The sequence below is a fragment of the Protopterus annectens genome, chromosome 11.part0, assembly GCF_019279795.1.
Source record: "Protopterus annectens isolate FY-2018-M chromosome 11.part0, PAN1.0, whole genome shotgun sequence".
Classification (NCBI taxonomy): domain Eukaryota; kingdom Metazoa; phylum Chordata; order Ceratodontiformes; family Protopteridae; genus Protopterus; species Protopterus annectens.
In genome coordinates, this window is record NC_056745.1 from 1373796986 (window position 1) to 1373816643 (window position 19658).

A 19658-nucleotide genomic window follows, 5' to 3' on the forward strand; every position below is an offset into this window, starting at 1 on the left:
GCATGGAAAACATTTAATAAAGTGTATAATAGGCATATATTCACATATATATGTATACTGAGGAACATTCAGCATTCATTTTTGCTTATCACAAGTGTAAATAGATGGTAAGATGCTAACCATCTAAATATTTCTTCAGTAGCAGCTTGTTTGCATTATATGGGCAAACATCTGCATTAGGCATTAGGCAGTTTAATGATGCAGACTCATTGACAATTACATAGCTCAGTTGCTTTATTTAATCAAGCCACAGTCTCATTCATTCCTAGAGAAGGCAAATGTTATAATAAATCTCAGTCATAACACATTAGTTTTTGTTTTGAAACAATGTCTACCGATCATCACAAAATATTGGCCAGGAGGCTAAAATGCCACTTCTACTCCCTTGTCAATCCATCCCAAGTCGGTTCTGTTAAGGGCAGGTACTCCATTTATCACTTGTAGTGGCTGGTAGCTAATGTGTAGATGGCAGAGAATATTGTATTTTTTCTGCTGAAATGTTATTCAACATTGACCAAGTTACTAATATAGCAGCATGATCTTATAGCCAAAATATTTCAAAACGTTATCACTTTGTAGAGTTCTTTGATAAAACATGAAACAATGGGCATTCCCTCTCAAGTATATCAAAGCTCAGTTTCTTTTCTAACTCTAGCTTTTTGCCATTGTACAGATAAGAAGAACCTGGCAGATATAAGACCTTGACATTGTGAAAGAGTTTAACAATCTTTCAAATCCAATCTATCATTATTATCTTCTAAAATATATCATTAATTAGATTGATAATGTCCAGCTAGAATTTGCACGTCTTCAAAAATGCCTTCTACCTTCAGAGTAAAAGACTAGAGTAAAAAGAGGTTGCAGATAATGTCTAAGTTTTCTTGAAGAGCACTGATAGTCTGAAATGGGTGTCATGGATTGAGAGGGTAAGGGGATGGGGGAACTGGAAAAAATGTCAAGAGAATATAAAAAATTGCACCTGACTCTGCTAACCTCAGACTGGATTAAATGCTTGCTTTTGAGGTCATGCCATAAACATTTAACATACTCAAATAAACCTTGGAGATGCCATGTAGGATCTACCATTTTTGATACCTTGTTGCCCATGTTCCCTATAGTTTAGTCTGTCTGGATTTTGGCAAAAGAATTGTGATCTTCCTGAGTGGTTCATTTCCTTAGTGCATTAAGAAATATCTGCTGAGCACATTTTCATACCTTGTCACCAATGAAGAGAAGCAAAACATGCCAGCATTCTACTACTGTGTTATTAGAAATCAAATCATTAATACTTGAAAATGTAGTAGCCTTATGAATGATGACCGGACTGGGTAGACTTAAAAAAATACCAATTAAGCAGTATCTTTTTCTAAAGTAATGGACCATTCCTTTAATTTTACTCAGTCTGATCATCTTATATAAGTATTTAAGTAGAACAGATTCTTAGCTGTAGTTGCTAGTGCATTTCCATTCATTTTCTGTCAGTGATGACAGGTGGTAGTCATACAATTTGTTCTGACAATATAAAGGCAGTACAATTGTGTCTGAAGGTGTTTATATTGTGTTATTCTAAGGATTACTGATGTGATCTTTAAAACTGAAAGAATGTTATATCCATAATGGGGTTATTCTCCATACTCTGAAATACACACCTTAAGTAATATATTTACTTAGTAGGGGTATATGGATTCTGTGGATAAAGCTTTTTTTACAAAAAATGCTTTGATATCGTGTAGGTATAAATTCCTCGATTCACCCTTTAAAGAACAAAATTGCAGTTAAGTCTTCAGAGTTTTACTTATTTATTTATTTCCAGTCTGATGACCGGGGAGGTCCACTGGGCTCAAGGAGACTGTTTTCAGTGGAGGCCTGGGGAGAAAGGCTCCATATTACATAGTATAAATAGTACAATTAAGCAAATGTCAATATTATATAGTAAAATAAGCAAAGTATAACACTAAAATAGATGAATATACATTACATACTTACATGCTTACAGATTAGAGAAAAGTAGTACAGAGTTTAAGTTGTACAGAAGTTGTAAATCATCATTGAATGGTATACAAACTAACATTTGTAAAATGGCAGTAAATAAGATTAATCCCAGGAAAGGGGAGAAGAAGGTGTGAAGTACATTAGGTACAGTGAGTGCATCCATGTAATAAGCAGGTTAGACAGGTAGAATGCAACTGCATTTCCAATTATGGGAGAGGTAGGAATGGAGCTGGGTTTTAAATTGTTCAAAGTTTTCAGAAATTCTTAGAGACGAAGGGAGAGAATTCCATTTTTTGGCTAAGGAAAAGGATAGGAGAAGCTGACCAGCGGGCCGGTTTGGTTTGTATACAGAAATTAGATTTTGGTGGGCAGATCTTAGAGTTCTGTGTGGGATGTATGATGGTAGGATGTTTGTTAGAGATGGGCATTTAGTAGGGTTAAAGATAAGCTTGTGGGCTGTAGTGAGTTGGAGGCAGTCAAGGTAGTTGGGCAGCTCTAGCTAGTTCAGCAGATGGAGAGAAATACAGTGGTGGGTGGAGTATTTGGATTTGGTGGCGAATTTTGAGATTTTTATTGTAACAGATTTCCAGTTTGGAAGAAATAGAGGAAGATAGGTTGGTTAGTAGGGGAGCACTGTACAATAGTGACGGTTGTAAGTAGGTAGTAGCGAGTGTCTGTCTTGTAGTAGGGGAGAGAAAGTGGGAGTTTCTGTTCAGCATGCCAAGTTTCTGATGTATTTTCTTAATATTTAGCTGAATGTGAGTATCTAATTTTAGGTGTTCATCTATAGTAACCCCAAGAAGTTTAGCAAAAGGAACAACTTCTATAGTGGAGTTGGCATGGCTGATAATACTGAAAGAGGCTTTGTTGAGATGGAGGGATTTTGAAGGAGAGAATAGCAGAATTTTAGATTTGTTGGCATTCAGAGAGAGGTGATTTTGAAGTATCCAGTCCTCAGTAGTTGAGGAGGCAGTCTGAGTTTTTGTTTGGAGGTCGGGAAGGTTGGAAGCACAGCAGACTAGAGTTGAGTCATCTGCATATTGTACAATCTTAGTGTTAGGAATGGCTGCATGGAAATCATTAATAAATATATTAAAGAGCATTGGGCCGAGTATGGTTCCCTGGGGTACCCCAGTCAGGGTAGGAGGGAAGGCTGAGATGCCAGTTTTCCATTTCACAGCTGGAGATCTGTCAGAGAGGTAGCTGTTGAAACAGGTAAGGGTACTTTGAGAGAGATAAAGGTTAGAGAGGTGGTTTAGAAGGTGGGTATGGGAGACCATGTCAAAAGCCTCGGAGAGGTCCAGAAGGATTGTGGATACAAGTTCTCCTGAGTCACAGCCGTGGATTACTATGTCAGAGACACACAATTTCAGGTCATAGACTTTTTTTAAAGATTCATTAAATACTATTTATTTTTTTATTATCCATTTGACTGGTCTCACCTGTAATGCATAAGTGTATCTATTTATATCTGCCTTATCCTTATAAATCTGCTAACATTAATGTAAACGTCTCAATAGAATAAAAAGCAAGATGTTGTTGTGTGAAATAAATATGCATATCACATTTTCTTTCAGCTTCTTCAAAATAAACCCATTCTGTTTTAATGATGTTTTGATGCATATAGCTTAATTAAACTAACTAGACATGTTTGTTTTACCTGCCATGTTTACTTAGCATCAGTGCCATACTAGAACTAGGTGGAATTAATTCAAGGCTTATATCATAATTTGCCAAAATAAAGTCCCAACTTCCATCCTTGGTCTATGCCAGAGAGATTTTTTCTACTTCTTGAACTAGAATTCATTAAGATGCAGTAACTCTCCTTTAAAATATAATATTTATTTATTTTTTTATTTTCCGTTTGTTTACTGAGAAGCTCCGACTGGGCTAGTAGCTTGTTTTCAGTGGAGGCCCAGGGAGGAAAGATCCAAACAGCATAATAGTTTTAAACAGAAGATATAGAATAGTAGAACATTAGATGAGCATAACACGTTGCATGCATAATTATACATAGATTTAAAAAACAGAAAAAAATAATCAAAAGAATTATACATGATTATACATAGGTTTGTATAACATCCTAAGTTATATGCATCGGTGGACTATAGATACAGTGAATATCAAATAGCAGCACAATTATATGCATGGTTTCAAACAGTAGATTCAAGGAAGGAAGACATAATTGTAGTTTAAAATGTGTTTAGGTGTAAGCAGTGAAAATGTTTCTAGTCCTCTTAGTATTGTATACAGGTTAGGCATATTTGTATCAGCCAGAGGAAAACCTGTGGACCTTAATTAATAAAGAATTGCAGGAATTTATTTGGAAGGGAAAGAAGGTAAGAGTTAAATGGAATAAGGTGTTTCTCCGCACAGAACAGTGTGGTTTAGGATTAACAAATATGAAGGGATACTTTAGAGCTACAGAGTTAAACGTTATATATAAGACACAAGCAGAAGACAACAAGTCAAATGGAAAGAAATGACGATGAACTGGAGGGAGTTCATAAATACTTTTTGGATGCAAGTACTTAAGGAGAATAATAACATAAATACTACATGTACAAAGCTGGAGAAAATAGACAAAACAGCAAACAGAAAGGGCAACAGCTTTAAAAGCTGTAAAACTCATCATGCTATCTCACAAAACATGAAGTGTTTATCTGCGTTTAAAGTTATTACTCCATCAGAGTAGTGTTCAATGCTTTTTACAGCTCTCCAAGAAATAAAACATTTTGTGCTTCCATACTGATTTTTCTCCGACTTGTAGTACATTAGGGCAGTTAATGCTTCATATACACAAAGAGTTATGACTGGGACTGAGATCATAACTATTTGCAGTGTGTTTTTGAAACTGATTTAAAATTAGCTTTCAGGATACATTTCTTGAATCCATTTCTCTAAAAAATTTAAATAAATTGGTTATAATTGGTGATCCAGTTATAATCTTTTACATTATACATACTAATGCAAACAATTTAGATGTCATTAGACAAAAGGGATGTCCTAAATCATATATTCAGTTTTATGCACTCTGTAGCATTATGCTTTAACTTACATAATATAATATTGTCCCCACTTACTTCTCTAGATTTCATTTAACGCTGTATGTACTGAAACCACGAACCACAAAGAAGACATATAATCCAAGACTGCACAACACCAACTTGGAAAAAGAAAAGAACCGGGCTGTAGCAACAGCAACACAAAGTTTATTTTAAACCAAGATTAAGCACTTTCATCCGAATGTATTCAGGACTTCATCAGAATCAATTAAACTAATTAATTGCACATTTATATACTTGAATCCTTAGGTCACATGACACAACTAGTCCTTTACAAAAACGTATAAATCTTCTCTTACACAAAATGCATAAAATACCACTTACTAAAATACTCATAAATAAAACAACTAAATACCTGAATAACAAATTCTAAACTTTATAAGATCTCAGTTTAAAAATACTTGATATACAAATCTGATCATTTAAACTGGGGTGCACATAGGCAATGAGCATAATTTGCCATATCATTTCCTTGGTTTCAATAAGATCTGTTCAAGGTGCCCCTCTGGGATTTTTGTAGATGTTATCTACCCCACAGAACAAGAACATTATGTGTAGGAAAATCTAGCATATGTCTATATAAAGCATTATGCTTTTTTTATGAGTTATGTTATGCATATGCTCATATATGTGCCCCCCCCCCAGTCTCCGCTGAGTCTTGACCACATACAAACAATGATATTCCTGGCAATGTACAATGTATACAACACCCACATAATTACAAGTGCAGCGAAAGGAAGTTTTAACAGATCTCTTGTTTACATAAAGAGTATCATTTACCAAAATGTATTTACACTGTAGACAAGCACCGCATTTATATGTGCCCAAACTTTTAGAACTAATAACCCATGAATTGTCACTTTTTTGTACTAGGTAATTCTTAATAGATTTCCCTCTCTTAAACACAGTTCTAGACTGTTTACTGATGATATCCAATACACCTTCAAAACATGAAAAAATATCCCAGGTCCTTTCAAAATATTGATAATATCCAAGTACTCCACCGTATATGTGGTAATAAAGGAATTAAAAAATCCAGCATTATGTTGTCAGGCAGAATTTATTTCACCAAACCCCCATCTTGCTAAACAATAGAAGTGGTTGGTATATAGCCTCACTTCTTTTCTTTTTAATTTCATTGGATATACTCTGAACTAAATGAACTGGGTACTCCCTAGCATACAGCATATCAACCAACTTATTACACTGTATCAAAAAAATGTGATCCTCTGATATCATCGGGGCCAATCTAATATATTGCCCCTTTACAAGTCCCAGCTTCTGGTGAGCCAGCGGCCAACTAATGTAGTGCAAAAGACTGTTCGAGTATGTGGGCCTCCTATAGATGTTACTCGCATATCTTTTACCTTCAAGGTCCGTAGTTATTTCCACATCCAAATAATTGATAGTACACCTATTACTTGAATGAGTAAATTTTAGAAAGGTTGTAGTTTTGTTTAAATAATTTATAAATCCTGCTATGTCTTCTTTGGATTTATTCCAAACTATAAATATGTCATCCAAAAAATGGACATACATAGCCCGGTTTACTATTGAAAATGCGAACGGCACTTGGGCGACAGTCGGATAGTCAAACGTATAAGGTCGTAAACAAGGATGTCGAAGACAAAATAATCAATCTAGGAACGGTTTTAACATGGGTCGAGGTAGGTGTTCAGTATTATTCCCTACTACAAACATCTTCCCTACCTCGACCCATGTTAAAACCGTTCCTAGATTGATTATTATGTCTTCGACATCCGTGTTTACGACCTTATACGTTCGACTATCCGACTGTCGCCCAAGTGCCGTTCGCATTTTCAATAGTAAACCACATAGCCCACAAAAATGGGGACAAAGCATTAAATAAATACATCTTCTCCCATTCGAGCATAATGAAGATAAAACAAATGGAGGGGGTGGATGCTGCCCCCATTACAACACCCCTTTTCTGGAGGAAATACTGTCCCTCGAAATACACAAACTTGTTCTTCCGAATTGCCTCCATTATCATAGTCATAACATTCACCTCATCAATACTAAACTTAGAGGAAGATGACAAAAAGTCGTGGAACCATTCTGTTACCAATTCATGCGGTATAAAATTGAATAGATTCACTTCTAAATTTCCTTCTGAATCAAAGGCTAACTGTATTAGGCAGTTAAGAACTAGCACTCAACACAGTAATACAGCCCACTCTGACCCAAAGGTAATAGCTAATATGCTAGCCGATAAATTTAGTGCAATTTTTTCCAACAACGGCTTTAGGTATTCCACAGATTTCACAGTCCCAGGCTCCCTCTTTAATGGAACTCATCCTTACAACCCTTTCATAAGCCAAGAATACTTCTTCACTGGAACCTGGTACGATATGATTTTGCCTAATTATCTTTACCAAATAAAGCTAATCAGAACTCTTAACCTTGTTAATCTAAGCCCCTCCACTAATTACATGTCAGAAGCCTGGAAAAGAAGTTGTCATTATACAAGGAAGGCCCAAACATAGACCCTCATAACTATAGGCCAATTAATCAATTAGTCTTACTAGCCTCATAAGTAAAGTTATGGAGTTTGTTGTCTCAGGCCTTTTTAATCGTGACATTGCAAATCTCTTAACACTGGACCTTTATCAATTTTGCTTTGTCAAGGACAGGTGTTGCTCCATTAACTTTACTAATTTCTACAAAGTGTATACAGCATGCCTGGATCTGGCAAAGACCTTTGATGCTATTTTCCATGAAAGCATTATTTACAGAATTGTAAATATGAGTATAAATTCTTATGTCATACAGTGGATGTCTAACTGTTTGCCGGTGATAGTCTTTGTGGTTAGAGTCACAAGTGTCACTTTTGAAAGAAAAAAATGCCAGTGATGGCATTTATTTTTCAGACCTCCAGGCCAATACTCCTGGCCTATAGTTATCTAAGTTTATAGATGACTGTAAAACTGGGTGTTGTTATGCAGTCATCCACTTCCTTATAATTACTACAACATGGGTTAAATATTGTTAACAATTAGTGGAAGGAATCTGAAATTAAATGTGAAAAAATATAGTATAGTTCAAAATATTTCCACATCATAGCATATACGTCACACGCTCCTTAATTCAGACATTGTCATAAGGGACTTATGCTTCTTGTTGATAATTCTTTAAACATTGACATTCATGTCTTCATAGCAGTTCAGCAAGCCTTCTAACTTATTTATTATTTATTTATTGACGTTTGTTAACTGGGTTAGTCCAACGGGCTTATGGCCCATTTTCAGTGGAGACCCGAGGAAAAGAGCTCCAACAATACATTTCTATTACAGAGTAACATATTAACAGTTATACAGAGCAAAGATTTTAACATTTGTTAGGTACATACAAACGAGTTAAAGTTCCAAGTATGGATAAGGAGCCAAAAATGACATTAAGAAACAATTTTTCAGTGAGATAATGCATTGGGTAGAACAGTAAAACAAAGTAAATATATAATTCTGCAGTTTGTGTGGAATTATGTAAATACATTATGAGAAGTGAAAGGGGGGACTAAGTGGGTCCTTGATAAGGGAGACTGTGTAAATACCTTATAAGAAGTGAAAGGGGGGACTGGGTGGGGTCCTTAATAAGGGAGAGTGTGTGTGTGTGTGTGGGGGGGTTAAGTGGGGTTATTACAAGGGCAGGTCCTGGAATTGAGAAAATATGTTTTTAGTTTAGTTTTAAAGTGGGAGGTGTGTGGAATTATATGTAAGTCAAGGAGAAGTCTGTTCCAGGCATGGGTGACAGAGTGTTTATAAAGTAGTTTGCCTACGGACTTTGTTGGGTGGTAAATGTCAAGTAGTTGTTGATTAGAAGTACAGAGGGTTCGGGATGGAGTGTAGATAGAGACTAAGGCAGAGAGAGATGGACAGGAGGAGGGTTTATAAAATATAGAGTGAAGCATGTGAAACTGATAAAGTAGCAATAGTTGGGGAAGTTCAAGCCATTGGAGAGAGTTTAAGGCAATGCAGTGGTGTTACTTGTATGGGGAGTTAGTAATGAATCTGGCTATTTTATGGTAAGTTTATTGAAGTTTATTAAGAGTGGTGGCCTGAATATTGGTAAGTACTGGGCCGGCATATAGGAGGGTAGGGAGGAGGGGGACCTGTCCAAGAGTCAGTCTAGAATCAGGAGTTAGGAATCTTTTGTTCCAATAAAGCAGGCCTAATTTCTGGTGTGTTCTTTTTATACATTGGTGCATGTGTAGATTGAACTTTAGTTCATCATCGATGATGACCCCTAAGATTTGGTATTGTTGTCAGGTAGGATAGTTGTATTATTAGAAGTTGTAATAACAAAGGAGGTTTTATGGTGAGAATGAGAACGGGGAAGGAAAAGTAGGAGTTTAGTCTTTTTGGGATTAAGGATCAGTAGGTTTTGAGAAAGCCATTGTTCTGTGGATAGTAGGGCTTGTTGGGTTAGGGAATGTAGTTCAGAAATGTTATTAGATATAGAGATAAGTGTGGAGTTGTCGGCATATTGAATGAGAGGAGAATCTTTACAAGAGGAGAAAAGATCATTGGTGAAGATGTTAAACAAAATGGGTCCTAAGATGGAGCCTTGAGGAATGCCAGTAGAGATGGGAAGAAAAGGGGAAGAGGCTGAGAGCCATTTCACAGATTGTTCCCTGGCAGATAAGTAATCTTTGAATCAAGCAAGTGATGAGGGGAATAGGTGTAGGCTAGCAAGTCTGGATAATAGTAAAGGATGAGAGACAGTATTGAAAGCTTTGGAGAGATCTAGGAAGAGACAAGAAATGAGTTTATTCTTGTCTAGGGCCTTTGCAATGGTGTGTGTGATGGAGAGGAGGGCAGTGGTGGTGCTGTGGGTGGACGAAATCCGTGTTTGGTAGAGGTAAGCAAGTTATGGTCAAGGAGGTGTTTAAGAAGCTGAGAGTGGACACATTTCTCTAGTATCTTAGAGGGGGGGACAGAATAGCAATAGGACGGTAATTAGAAGATTCAGTTGAATTTCCACCTTTATGAAAAGGGATAGTAAAGAAGGATTTCCAGAGGGTGGGGACAGTAGATTCAAGAATGGATCTGTTTATTAGTATAGATATAGGATAGGCAATAGAGTCAGCAGCAAGTCTGAGGAATGTAGGAGGTAATTTGTCAGTGGAGGGAGAGCATGGTTTTAGTTTAAGTAATAGAGATTTGATATAGGTAGTGGGAACAGGCTGAAAGGAGAATGAAGTTGTGCTAGTTAGACTAGGAGGGGTAGGTATAGAAGTTGAGTTAGGACTAGTAGTTATGAGATTTTGGGTGGAAGAGATGAAGTGTTTGTTTAAGAGGGTGGCAGTTTCTAGAGGGGAAGAGCTAGGGTAGGGTGCGGGATTAGCGGATCTTCCAGGATAGAGAATGTTGTTGAGAGTTGACCAAAATCTGTGAGGACTGGATTTATTGTTGAGCTGGGCAGAACTGTAGTATGAGTTTTTGTCATTAGTATTAAGTTTATTAGCAAGGTTCAATTGTCTATATTTGAGAAGAAGAGGTGGTTGTTTAGTTTTAATCCAAGCTTTCCAAGTGTTGTGTCTTTGTTTCATAAGGGACTTAGTCTCTGTGGAGAGTCAGGGAGCATGATTTGATTTTACTCTGATCTTCCTAGATGGAGCTAGGGAGTCTAGGGTACTCAAGAAGATGTTATTGAAAGTGCTGACAGCATCATTTAGGGGGAGCTGTTTAAGGATGGAACAATCTGTGTTGTGGAGAATAGAGTTGAAGTGGGAAGAGTTGAAAGTAGATAGTTTTCAACAATCCTTTATGAGGTGGGGTTTGGGAGTATGGTGGTTGTATCTAAGGATGGAGGTAGGGAGATGGTCACTGAGGGAATCAGGTAAGGTGGTGGGATTGTGTTAGTTGTGGGGGGTATTGGTTAGGATCCAGTCAATTATGGAAGTTGAATTTTTATGGAATCGAGTGGGTGATGAAATAAGTTGGTGGAACCCATGAAGGTGGATGCTGAGTTGGGGAGAGTTAGTTGAGAGATTGGACCAGTCTATGTTGACATCGCCGAGGATAAGTGTCGCATGTGGTATATTGAGGGAGAACCAGGATAGGATGTTTTCAAGAATGAACAGATTGTTGCCAGGAGGAATATAGATGGAAGCTAAAACAAGTTTTTTATGTGGGTTCAGATGGCAGTTGAGAATGATGAGTTCAGCAGGGAGGAAGTTAGGAATAGAGTAGGTGTAAGGAGAGATGTTAAGGTTATTAGAGTAGAGGATGGCTACGCCACCTCCTTTTTATACAGGTCTGTCAGGCCTAAAGATGTTATAGTCAGGTGGGAGTATTTCAATGTCTGAGATATGTGGCTTAAGACAGGTTTCTGATAGGGAAAGAATGTTTGGGGTATTGAGAGCAATCCATGAGTGCAACTCAGTAACCTTATTTGTTAGGCTTTGAATATTCAGAGAGTAAATGGTTAAGTCTTTGGCAGGGAATGATTGTTGTGGCAGTGACTGATGATTATTAGAGGTGTGAGATGGGGGCAGGAGAAAGTTAATTGTGGAGGAGGTGTTGGGGAGGGTGAGGGAGGGGTGATGAGGGGCCTGGGTTAATTTGCAAAGGCATCTCTTCTAGATCCAAAGAAGCCTTAATCCCCTTTTATTCATATCTCATTAGACCCATTATTGAATATAATGCCTCTTTTGACATGTGTTTGTCTAAAAATATCGGTCAACATCACAGACCTCAGAGATGCCTAACTAAAAAGATCATTTGTCTCAATGCCCTCAGTTATTTTGACAAACTGTCAGCCCTCTCTCAGTACTTTGTCTCTTATAGACTCCTTGGTGGAGAACTGTGTTTAGCCTTTTAAACCATAAAAGATCAAGCCCTACTCAACCTTCTATTCTGTTATAGAATAAGTTGTTCCTCAAAACCCAGGTAAAGGAACTAAACCTTTATCAACAGACAAATAAGACACATTGACATGAAAGAGTCATCTCACAATGTACTCCCACCTCTGGAAAAAACTTCTATAATGTCAGACAAAATAGCCCTCTTGCCACCTTCAAGGTAAACCTAGATGATTGGATGGACAACCTCAAATTGTCTCCTTGTCTACCTTGCATTGCCTACCTTGAGGCTGGAGGAAATTCCTGAATATGAGTTATTGGCTAGGCTTGCAATGATCTGAAAATTGATTGGCTGTAAGTACCTATGAACCTCTGACTTTCCTTTAGAGTACCCACAAATATGTAGGTGCGTGCATGAATGGGTGTCCCTTCCTTGAAGGTTGGGCATCGGGCTGGCAACTCAGCACAGTAAAAATCAACTGCCAATCACTAGCGGACCGGAATTCCACTGTGGCGACCCCTAACCAGGAAAAGCCAAAAGACATATAGAGGCTTAGAAACTGGATCCCTTCTCTTACTGGAATATAGCCTAATTTTCCCCTATTTTGACAATGAGAACCATTACCTTGGATTTCCAGTGAAGAGGGAATGCATCCACCTTTCAGTAACAATCAAAAATTTGGCTTAGCCATCAGAATCCAGTGATATTCAACCCTTCATGATCTACTTCCAGATACTTGCCACAGTGAAACTGTTTTTTCTTTCCTCAGGGACTTCCATATCGACATGGATCAAATTGCATTGGACTAGGGGAATCCTAAATGAAAGATCTGCTCTGGCAGAGTTTTTAGTTGAATCTAGAATAGAAGCTGCTGTTAAAAAAAAGAGATAATTAGTATGCTATATAAAATACTGCACAATACCTAGAGAAATCAATTACATGAGGTTATAAAAGACTGGGAAGAGAGAGAGAGAGAGATTGGTTAAACAATTCGCAGGGAAACAATGGGAGGACACATCTATGCCTCCCTAATATGCAACAAAATCTAAAAGAGTTTGAATTTTTGCTTGGAAGTATTTGCAGAGCTATTTCAGTACTCCAAGCATACTGCCAGAATGTTTCCTCCTTATTAGATGTCAAATGTTGGAGGTGTGATGGGGCAGAAAGAGGGAATTGACAATATATGTTTTAGGAGATTAATGAGTTGGCAAGCTTCAAAAAGCCCCTACAGAGTACTCTGTCATAAATATTGAGTGAGCAAATGGATGTAAGTAAGAAAATGATTCTTTTGTGCTGGGATGCAAGCTCTGAATTGCCTAGATATAGTAAGGCCTTATTAAGTTCAGTTCCTGGTGGCTGCTAAAAAAGCAATTCCTGGAAAATGGAAATCAAAGTCTAAACCGACTTTAGTTGAAGTACTGAATTTTGTAACACAGAGAAAAAAACTGGAAGTGGGATATTTAGAAAAAGGTAGGAGGAAATTGCATAGAAAAATGGAAACTGTGAAAACAATATATGCAGAATAATGTTTTGGAGGTGGAGGAGTTAGATTTAAGGGAAGACAGGAACTGAGAAATTTAATTAATGCTGGATTGATGATAGCTATACAAAAAAAATACATGATGTACAATGTTTGCAACTAGGAACATGTTAATATGGTTTGTTTTATTTTATATGAATGCGTGGTTGCCTATGACTTAAGTGATAATTCAATAAAGGTGTTAAAAAATAATATTGGCTGATTCTGGCACTGCTTTCTCAAGGAAGGGCAAGTCAAAAAATTTAGGAGCCTCATGGTGCAGAGGCATACAGTTCTGTGTGTGAACCAAATGACCTTGGCTTGACTAGCAACCTAGTTACTGGAGAACTCACCAAGGAATGTTGGGAGTCAAAACCATAGCTACATTAAAGGGTACATTGTGCAGTTCCCTGATCTGGTGCACCTCTCATGTCAAAATTGAGAAACTTGAGAACCAAAAAAGCCCTCTAAAACTCTCTCCAAGTTAAAAAAAAGCTCTTTGGCACCGAAATGGTAGCAAGCAGCTTACTACAAATGTAACAAGCAGTTTAATACAGTTATAACACACAGACAAAGCACTTCAGCAGCCATGACCATTAATACAGTACTGGTATTCATTTCTAAATGGCAGTACTACTCTACTATCCGATTGGCATCTGCCAGTCATGCCTCTATCACCTTTTGCCCAGGGCAGCCTTCTCTCTGCCCTAGTTACACCACTGCTGATGATAACCCATGATAGCTTACCCATCTTGGAGGAAGGGTAATTGTTCAGTTTGAAGTGCTGATGACTTGTGTCAGATGGTAGGAATATTATGCCAGGGAGCATAGGCTCACACCATGAGAACAATATTGCCAAAAAGTATTTATGGTCTAAATAGAGTCACAGGATCACCAGAATTCCGAGCAGGAAGCATGCATTCCAAGCAGTACATGAGATATAATCAGAATGGCAGTTAATTAAGGCCTAATGTTTCAGGCCTCATTTCAGTAGCATGTACAATTGTGAACTGAAATGATGGATTTTTTGTGAATGATTTAAAACTGTATAATTCATCAGATGAGAAAATGAAAGCACAACTGCGCATGGTCAAAATTTTCTCAGATGATATAAGGATATCATTTGGTCTTGATAAATGTGCAAAAGCAACCTTTAAAGCAGGAAAGCTGTATCACCAAGAAAATATCAGTCTGTGACAGAAATGTGATATAAAGGAACTTGTGCAGGAGGGAGTGTATAAATACTTGGGAATTGATAAAGGACCTACAATAAAACACGAACAAATGTGAATAAAAGTTAGTAAGGAATATTTTAGAAGACTAAATTTAATACTGAAAACAGCTGCTTTCACATCTAGGAATAAAGTCCAGGCTATAAAACAATTTCTCTTCCTATTGTAACTTACACTTTTGGAGTGATTGACTGGTCCTAAAAGGTACTGGATCAGTTGGACAGGAAAACAAGAAAATTGCTTCATGCTTATCAAATGATTTATAAAAATCAGTACATACCAAAATTATATACTACCCTTTCTGAAATAGGTATGGGCCTCCTCGAAACTGATTATATGTATAGATCTGCAATCATTGGACTGCAAACATATCTGCTGAACTCACAAGATCCAAACATAGTGAAAGTTTTCAAACATGAGGAAAGCAAGTCTAAGATGACTTCCCTGTTTACTTTAGCAGATCTGCCCTCGTGACCAAACCACAGCAACCGTGGGTAAATCCAGCATTACCCACACCCAGGAGTGGGTTATTGCTATATTATTTTAGCTTCCAAGTAAATTACAGTTCTACTGACAATTATTTTAACTTCCAAGTACATTACAGTTTTACTGACTATACTTAGCAATGTATAGTAGAAATGTTTTTATAATTAAAAAGTAAACTAATGAAAAGTGAAATAGCAAAAGCAATATCTGCTATACGTAATAAATTATATTTCCATCAAAAAACATACATAAGCAGGTTAAACTTCATATGAATATGCCATGTGGTAAGGAGAAATAGCCACACTACCTTACTTCTGCTAACTACATAATACCAAAATATTACACGTTTCTGGGAAAGTCATTTATCTAAATCACAATTTCACACACACACACACACACACACACACACACACACACACACACACACACGCACGCACACACACACACACACACACACACACACACACACACACACACTTACACACACACCCTAACTTACCATCCAACAGCAGATTGTGAAAGGCTTTAAACTTCAAGACTATACAATTGTATTTCTTTCTGATTTATACCAGAGTTAATTAATGAAAATATACACCTTTCTTTCTTTTCTAGGGTGCATATTGAGCTAACTGATTATACCACAGTGGAAGAAATTTTTGTGGCAATTCTGGATCTCCAAACTGAAGGAGGAAAGAGAAAAACTGGAGAAGCTTTGACATTTTTGGCAGAAGCTGTGTTTAACTCAGCAAAGACAAGAGAAAATACAGTCAGAGTTAGTAAATCATGTTTTACAGTAAAATTTGACATATGCCTGATTTTTTTCATGGAAAGTCATTAGCTGAATAGCAAAATAAATTTTAAATGTTGCTTCTAACTATTATTATTAAATAGTTGTGCTTTCTGTATTGGACATCTGGAAGCAACACCAAAGTTGTGAGAGGCTTAATGAAGTTTATCCATTCAATAGAATTTATTGTGTGTGTGTGTGTGTGTGTGTGTGTGTGTGTGTGTGTGTGTGTGTGTGTGTGTGTGTGCGCGTGTTTGCATGCATGTATAATATCATAGCAAAATGTATATTTTTATAACAAAGTGAAGACAATACACTAATGCAGTATTACTAGAATTAAGTCAGTTACCATAACTTAAAATCATAAAATAAATATACATGAAATTACTTTTTTGACAAAACAACATGCTTACCCACATTACTTGCATATACTAACACTGATACTGCACTTAACTCAGCAAAACAATGAAAATTAATGCCGCATTTTGTTATATACAGTGATCCTGTACATGACAATTGTAAACACAGTCCAGAGAAACACTCACGTTAAAATAAGTAAATCTTCAACCTTTTCACAGTGAAATAATGTAAATGCTATGTAAAAAAATTAAAACTATAGTGCAGAAAAGGTAATGTTTGTAAAGTTACTACAGAAAGTCCAGCTGTATATGAAGGTGACTTCATAATGTATATCGACCATTCATAAACCTGTCAAGATAAAATAACAAATCATACAGATTCTTCTTTAATAGAAAAAAGTAGAGTAATCATTTATTTATGATCACCTTTTATTACTTTCCCTTAATTAGATCCAAACAGAGTTCCATAGGAACTTCTCCATACTTTATCACCTATTGGACACTCAGCTACTACATGACAAGTATCTTCCTTCTTTTCCATGTAGTAGGTGTGTCCTTCTTCCCATTTTGTTTCTCTCTGTGCTATTCAACCATTGATTTCCTTCGTATACCCCAAAGCTATACTTCATGTTGGAGTTCAGGGACTTTTTTTGACAAGTCATATAAATAGGTCCTGTTATTATTATTAATTAATACTTGAGTATAATGAGTTGAGTATTTACTGGCGTGTACCACATGAATACTGTTTTTTGCCCACATGGGTGTTATTATTCTATTAATACTTCAGATATAACTAGCACTCACATGATATTCTTAGACAGACATGTCTTTAGATTTCTCTAGCTGTCATATTTCTTCTATCTAAACTAGCAATAAGCTATTTGTTTTTTTGTCTGACATTCCCGAACATGGAGTGACATCTTTTTCTTGTTAATTCTGATCCCAGTGTCCACTATTTATGCATGTACTACCACTGTTTCCTGAGTTAAGCTGAGTTCGTCTCATGCAGTTTACTTCATAAAGTCAACCATTCAGAAACCTAAGGAGACAAAACAATAAAGCATAAAAAACCTTCTTCAATGGAAAGAAAACTAGAGTAACCATTTCTTTATTACCTCCTTTTACTGCTCTGTCATAATTAGATCCAAGCAGTGCTGCATAGAGACTCCATATTCTACATATGAATATAAAAATATTTTCCAAATTCTCTTTACCATAAAGTTATGCTAAAAAAATAATATGTAGGCATTTGCATAAAGTACATCAATCAGTGCGGCTATTATCATATTCCCAAGATTTGCATCTAATCTCCATGTCTTTCCTAATTTAGTTTGCACAAATTTCTTATGTGCTTTCCTCTGTAAAAAAATCTATATACCCAAAATCATAATGAACTCTCTTTTGACTACTTCTCAATCATAGTTCAAAAATCCTTTTACCTTGCATGACGTATTCATACGTTAATAGGGTCATAGGTTCTTACTATGCTTCAGGCCAAAGGAGGCCTTTGAGAAGCACAGCCATGTCATCCAATACTGGTAGAAGACTATTGGTATAATATGTCATCCAGATATAAACCTGGTGTTAGTACCAATATACTCCTCCCTTATTAGACTCATTCATGAATACAGTTCTCCTGTTTAAATGTATTTCTCTAAACACATGGACCAGACCTCAAAGGTTCTCAGGAAGATCTCAAAGCTGGGCAAGCTAAGTTATCCTGATAGATCCAAAGCTGTCTCCCCCTATTCTGTTTCTTATAGACTCCTAAGGTATGACTTTTGTCGAGCCCTCTGGGTGATTAAAGATCCAGCTCTCTTTAGCTTTCTTCATCTTCACAGAACAGACACTCTAAACAAATAACACTCCAAAGAGCTAAATCTTAATTATAAGATTAATAACATCTAATGGCATGATGGGTCTCTAAGCATGAAGACTTTCAATTAATTCCCACTGCTTTTCTGTTAACTAGTTCTTTGATTTGCAAAACATAACATAACAAAGGTTTTAAGATTTCATTATCAAATGTAAAGCATACTGGCTATATAGTATTTTGATTACTGTAAACATACATTAACATTTTCACTTTTAAATATATGTCAAGAATATTTTTAAACAAATATAATAATGGTATCATCTAAGTGTAAGGCCAAGCATATTCCATAATCTTGCAAGGCATGGATAAGTACAAGAAACAGCTAAGAAATCTTGGTGTAAATGTTTATGCCTCATCTTTTATACTTACCTCATTTTGTACTATATATAGTTAACTGTCTAAATGTATTAGGTTCATAGGTTCATAGGTTCATACTAGGCTATCTGCCCTAGGGCATTTATAAGCCTAGCCAGAATGTGTTTGGCTTTCACCACCCATTTTAAATTTATTTTGCTATGCCCTTTTTCGAGGTTAGTATACTGTGTCCCTGTCTAACAGTGACACAGAAGTGATACCCGGGGTAAACCTACTATCTCCCATCCACTCATCAAGATTCCTCTTGAAGAGAGTCAATGAGGGACTCTGCCTAACCTGGACTGGGATTTTATTCCAGAGTGAAGGGAGCCTCTGGGTTATGAATCTGTCCCTCCAGCATGTCCTATTTATTTCAGTGCTGAGGTTCAAGTCTCTCGAGCGCGTAGCTCGATGGGATTTGGATTTTCTGAGGTGCAGCATGTCCATTAATTCCGGGTTGGACATGGCTTTATATGTCAGGCACAGATCACCTCTGAACAGGTGGTATGCCACTGAGTAGAGCTGGAGTTTCTTTAACCGGGCAGCATATGGCATCTGTTTGAGCCCTTTGATCCTCTTGGTGAGGTACTTTTGGGGTCTTTCCAGTTGCTGCAGGTGTCTGGTAAGGTACATCCCAAAAGGGGCATTGTACTCAATTATGGGCCTGATGAGGGATGAGTAAAGAGGCATGATGATGTCCCCTGATCTAGATGTGAATCCCTTCATGATTAGGTGGGCTATATAAAATGTTTTTCTAACCACTTTGGCCACGTGGTTGTCAAATGAGAGATTGCTATCAACTTGGGTCCCCAGGTCCCTAATTACTTCTTCTGTACTTAATGGATTATCACCTATGTGGTAATTTGTGGGCACTTTGTTTTGCCAAAGGGGATGACTATACACTTTTGGCATTTAGCTTGATGCCATGGCTCTGGCACCAGTTGTCTGTTTCTATGAGGCCCTTTTGGAGGATGCTTGTGTCGGCTGGAGAGTCGATTATGGTGCCCAGTTTGCAGTCATCTGCGAACTTGGTCAGCCACAGTCCTTCCGTGTTGGCCTGTACCTCCGAGAAATATATACCGAACAAGAGAGGTCCCAGGACTGAGCCTTGTGGGACACCACTTGTAACTGGTTTGAGTCTGACATGGCTCCAGCAATTCTAAC

The 19658-nt window shown here is 37.1% G+C and overlaps 1 protein-coding gene across 1 annotated transcript in view; it reads left to right on the plus strand.

The window, feature by feature from the left end:
* LOC122815075 overlaps positions 1 to 19658 on the plus strand; it is a 3014144-nt gene that overhangs the window by 71105 nt on the left and 2923381 nt on the right. The window contains exon 3 of the mRNA XM_044087319.1: positions 15731 to 15890. Coding sequence (XP_043943254.1) covers positions 15731 to 15890 — 160 coding nt within the window. The remainder of the gene's footprint in view (positions 1 to 15730; positions 15891 to 19658) is intronic.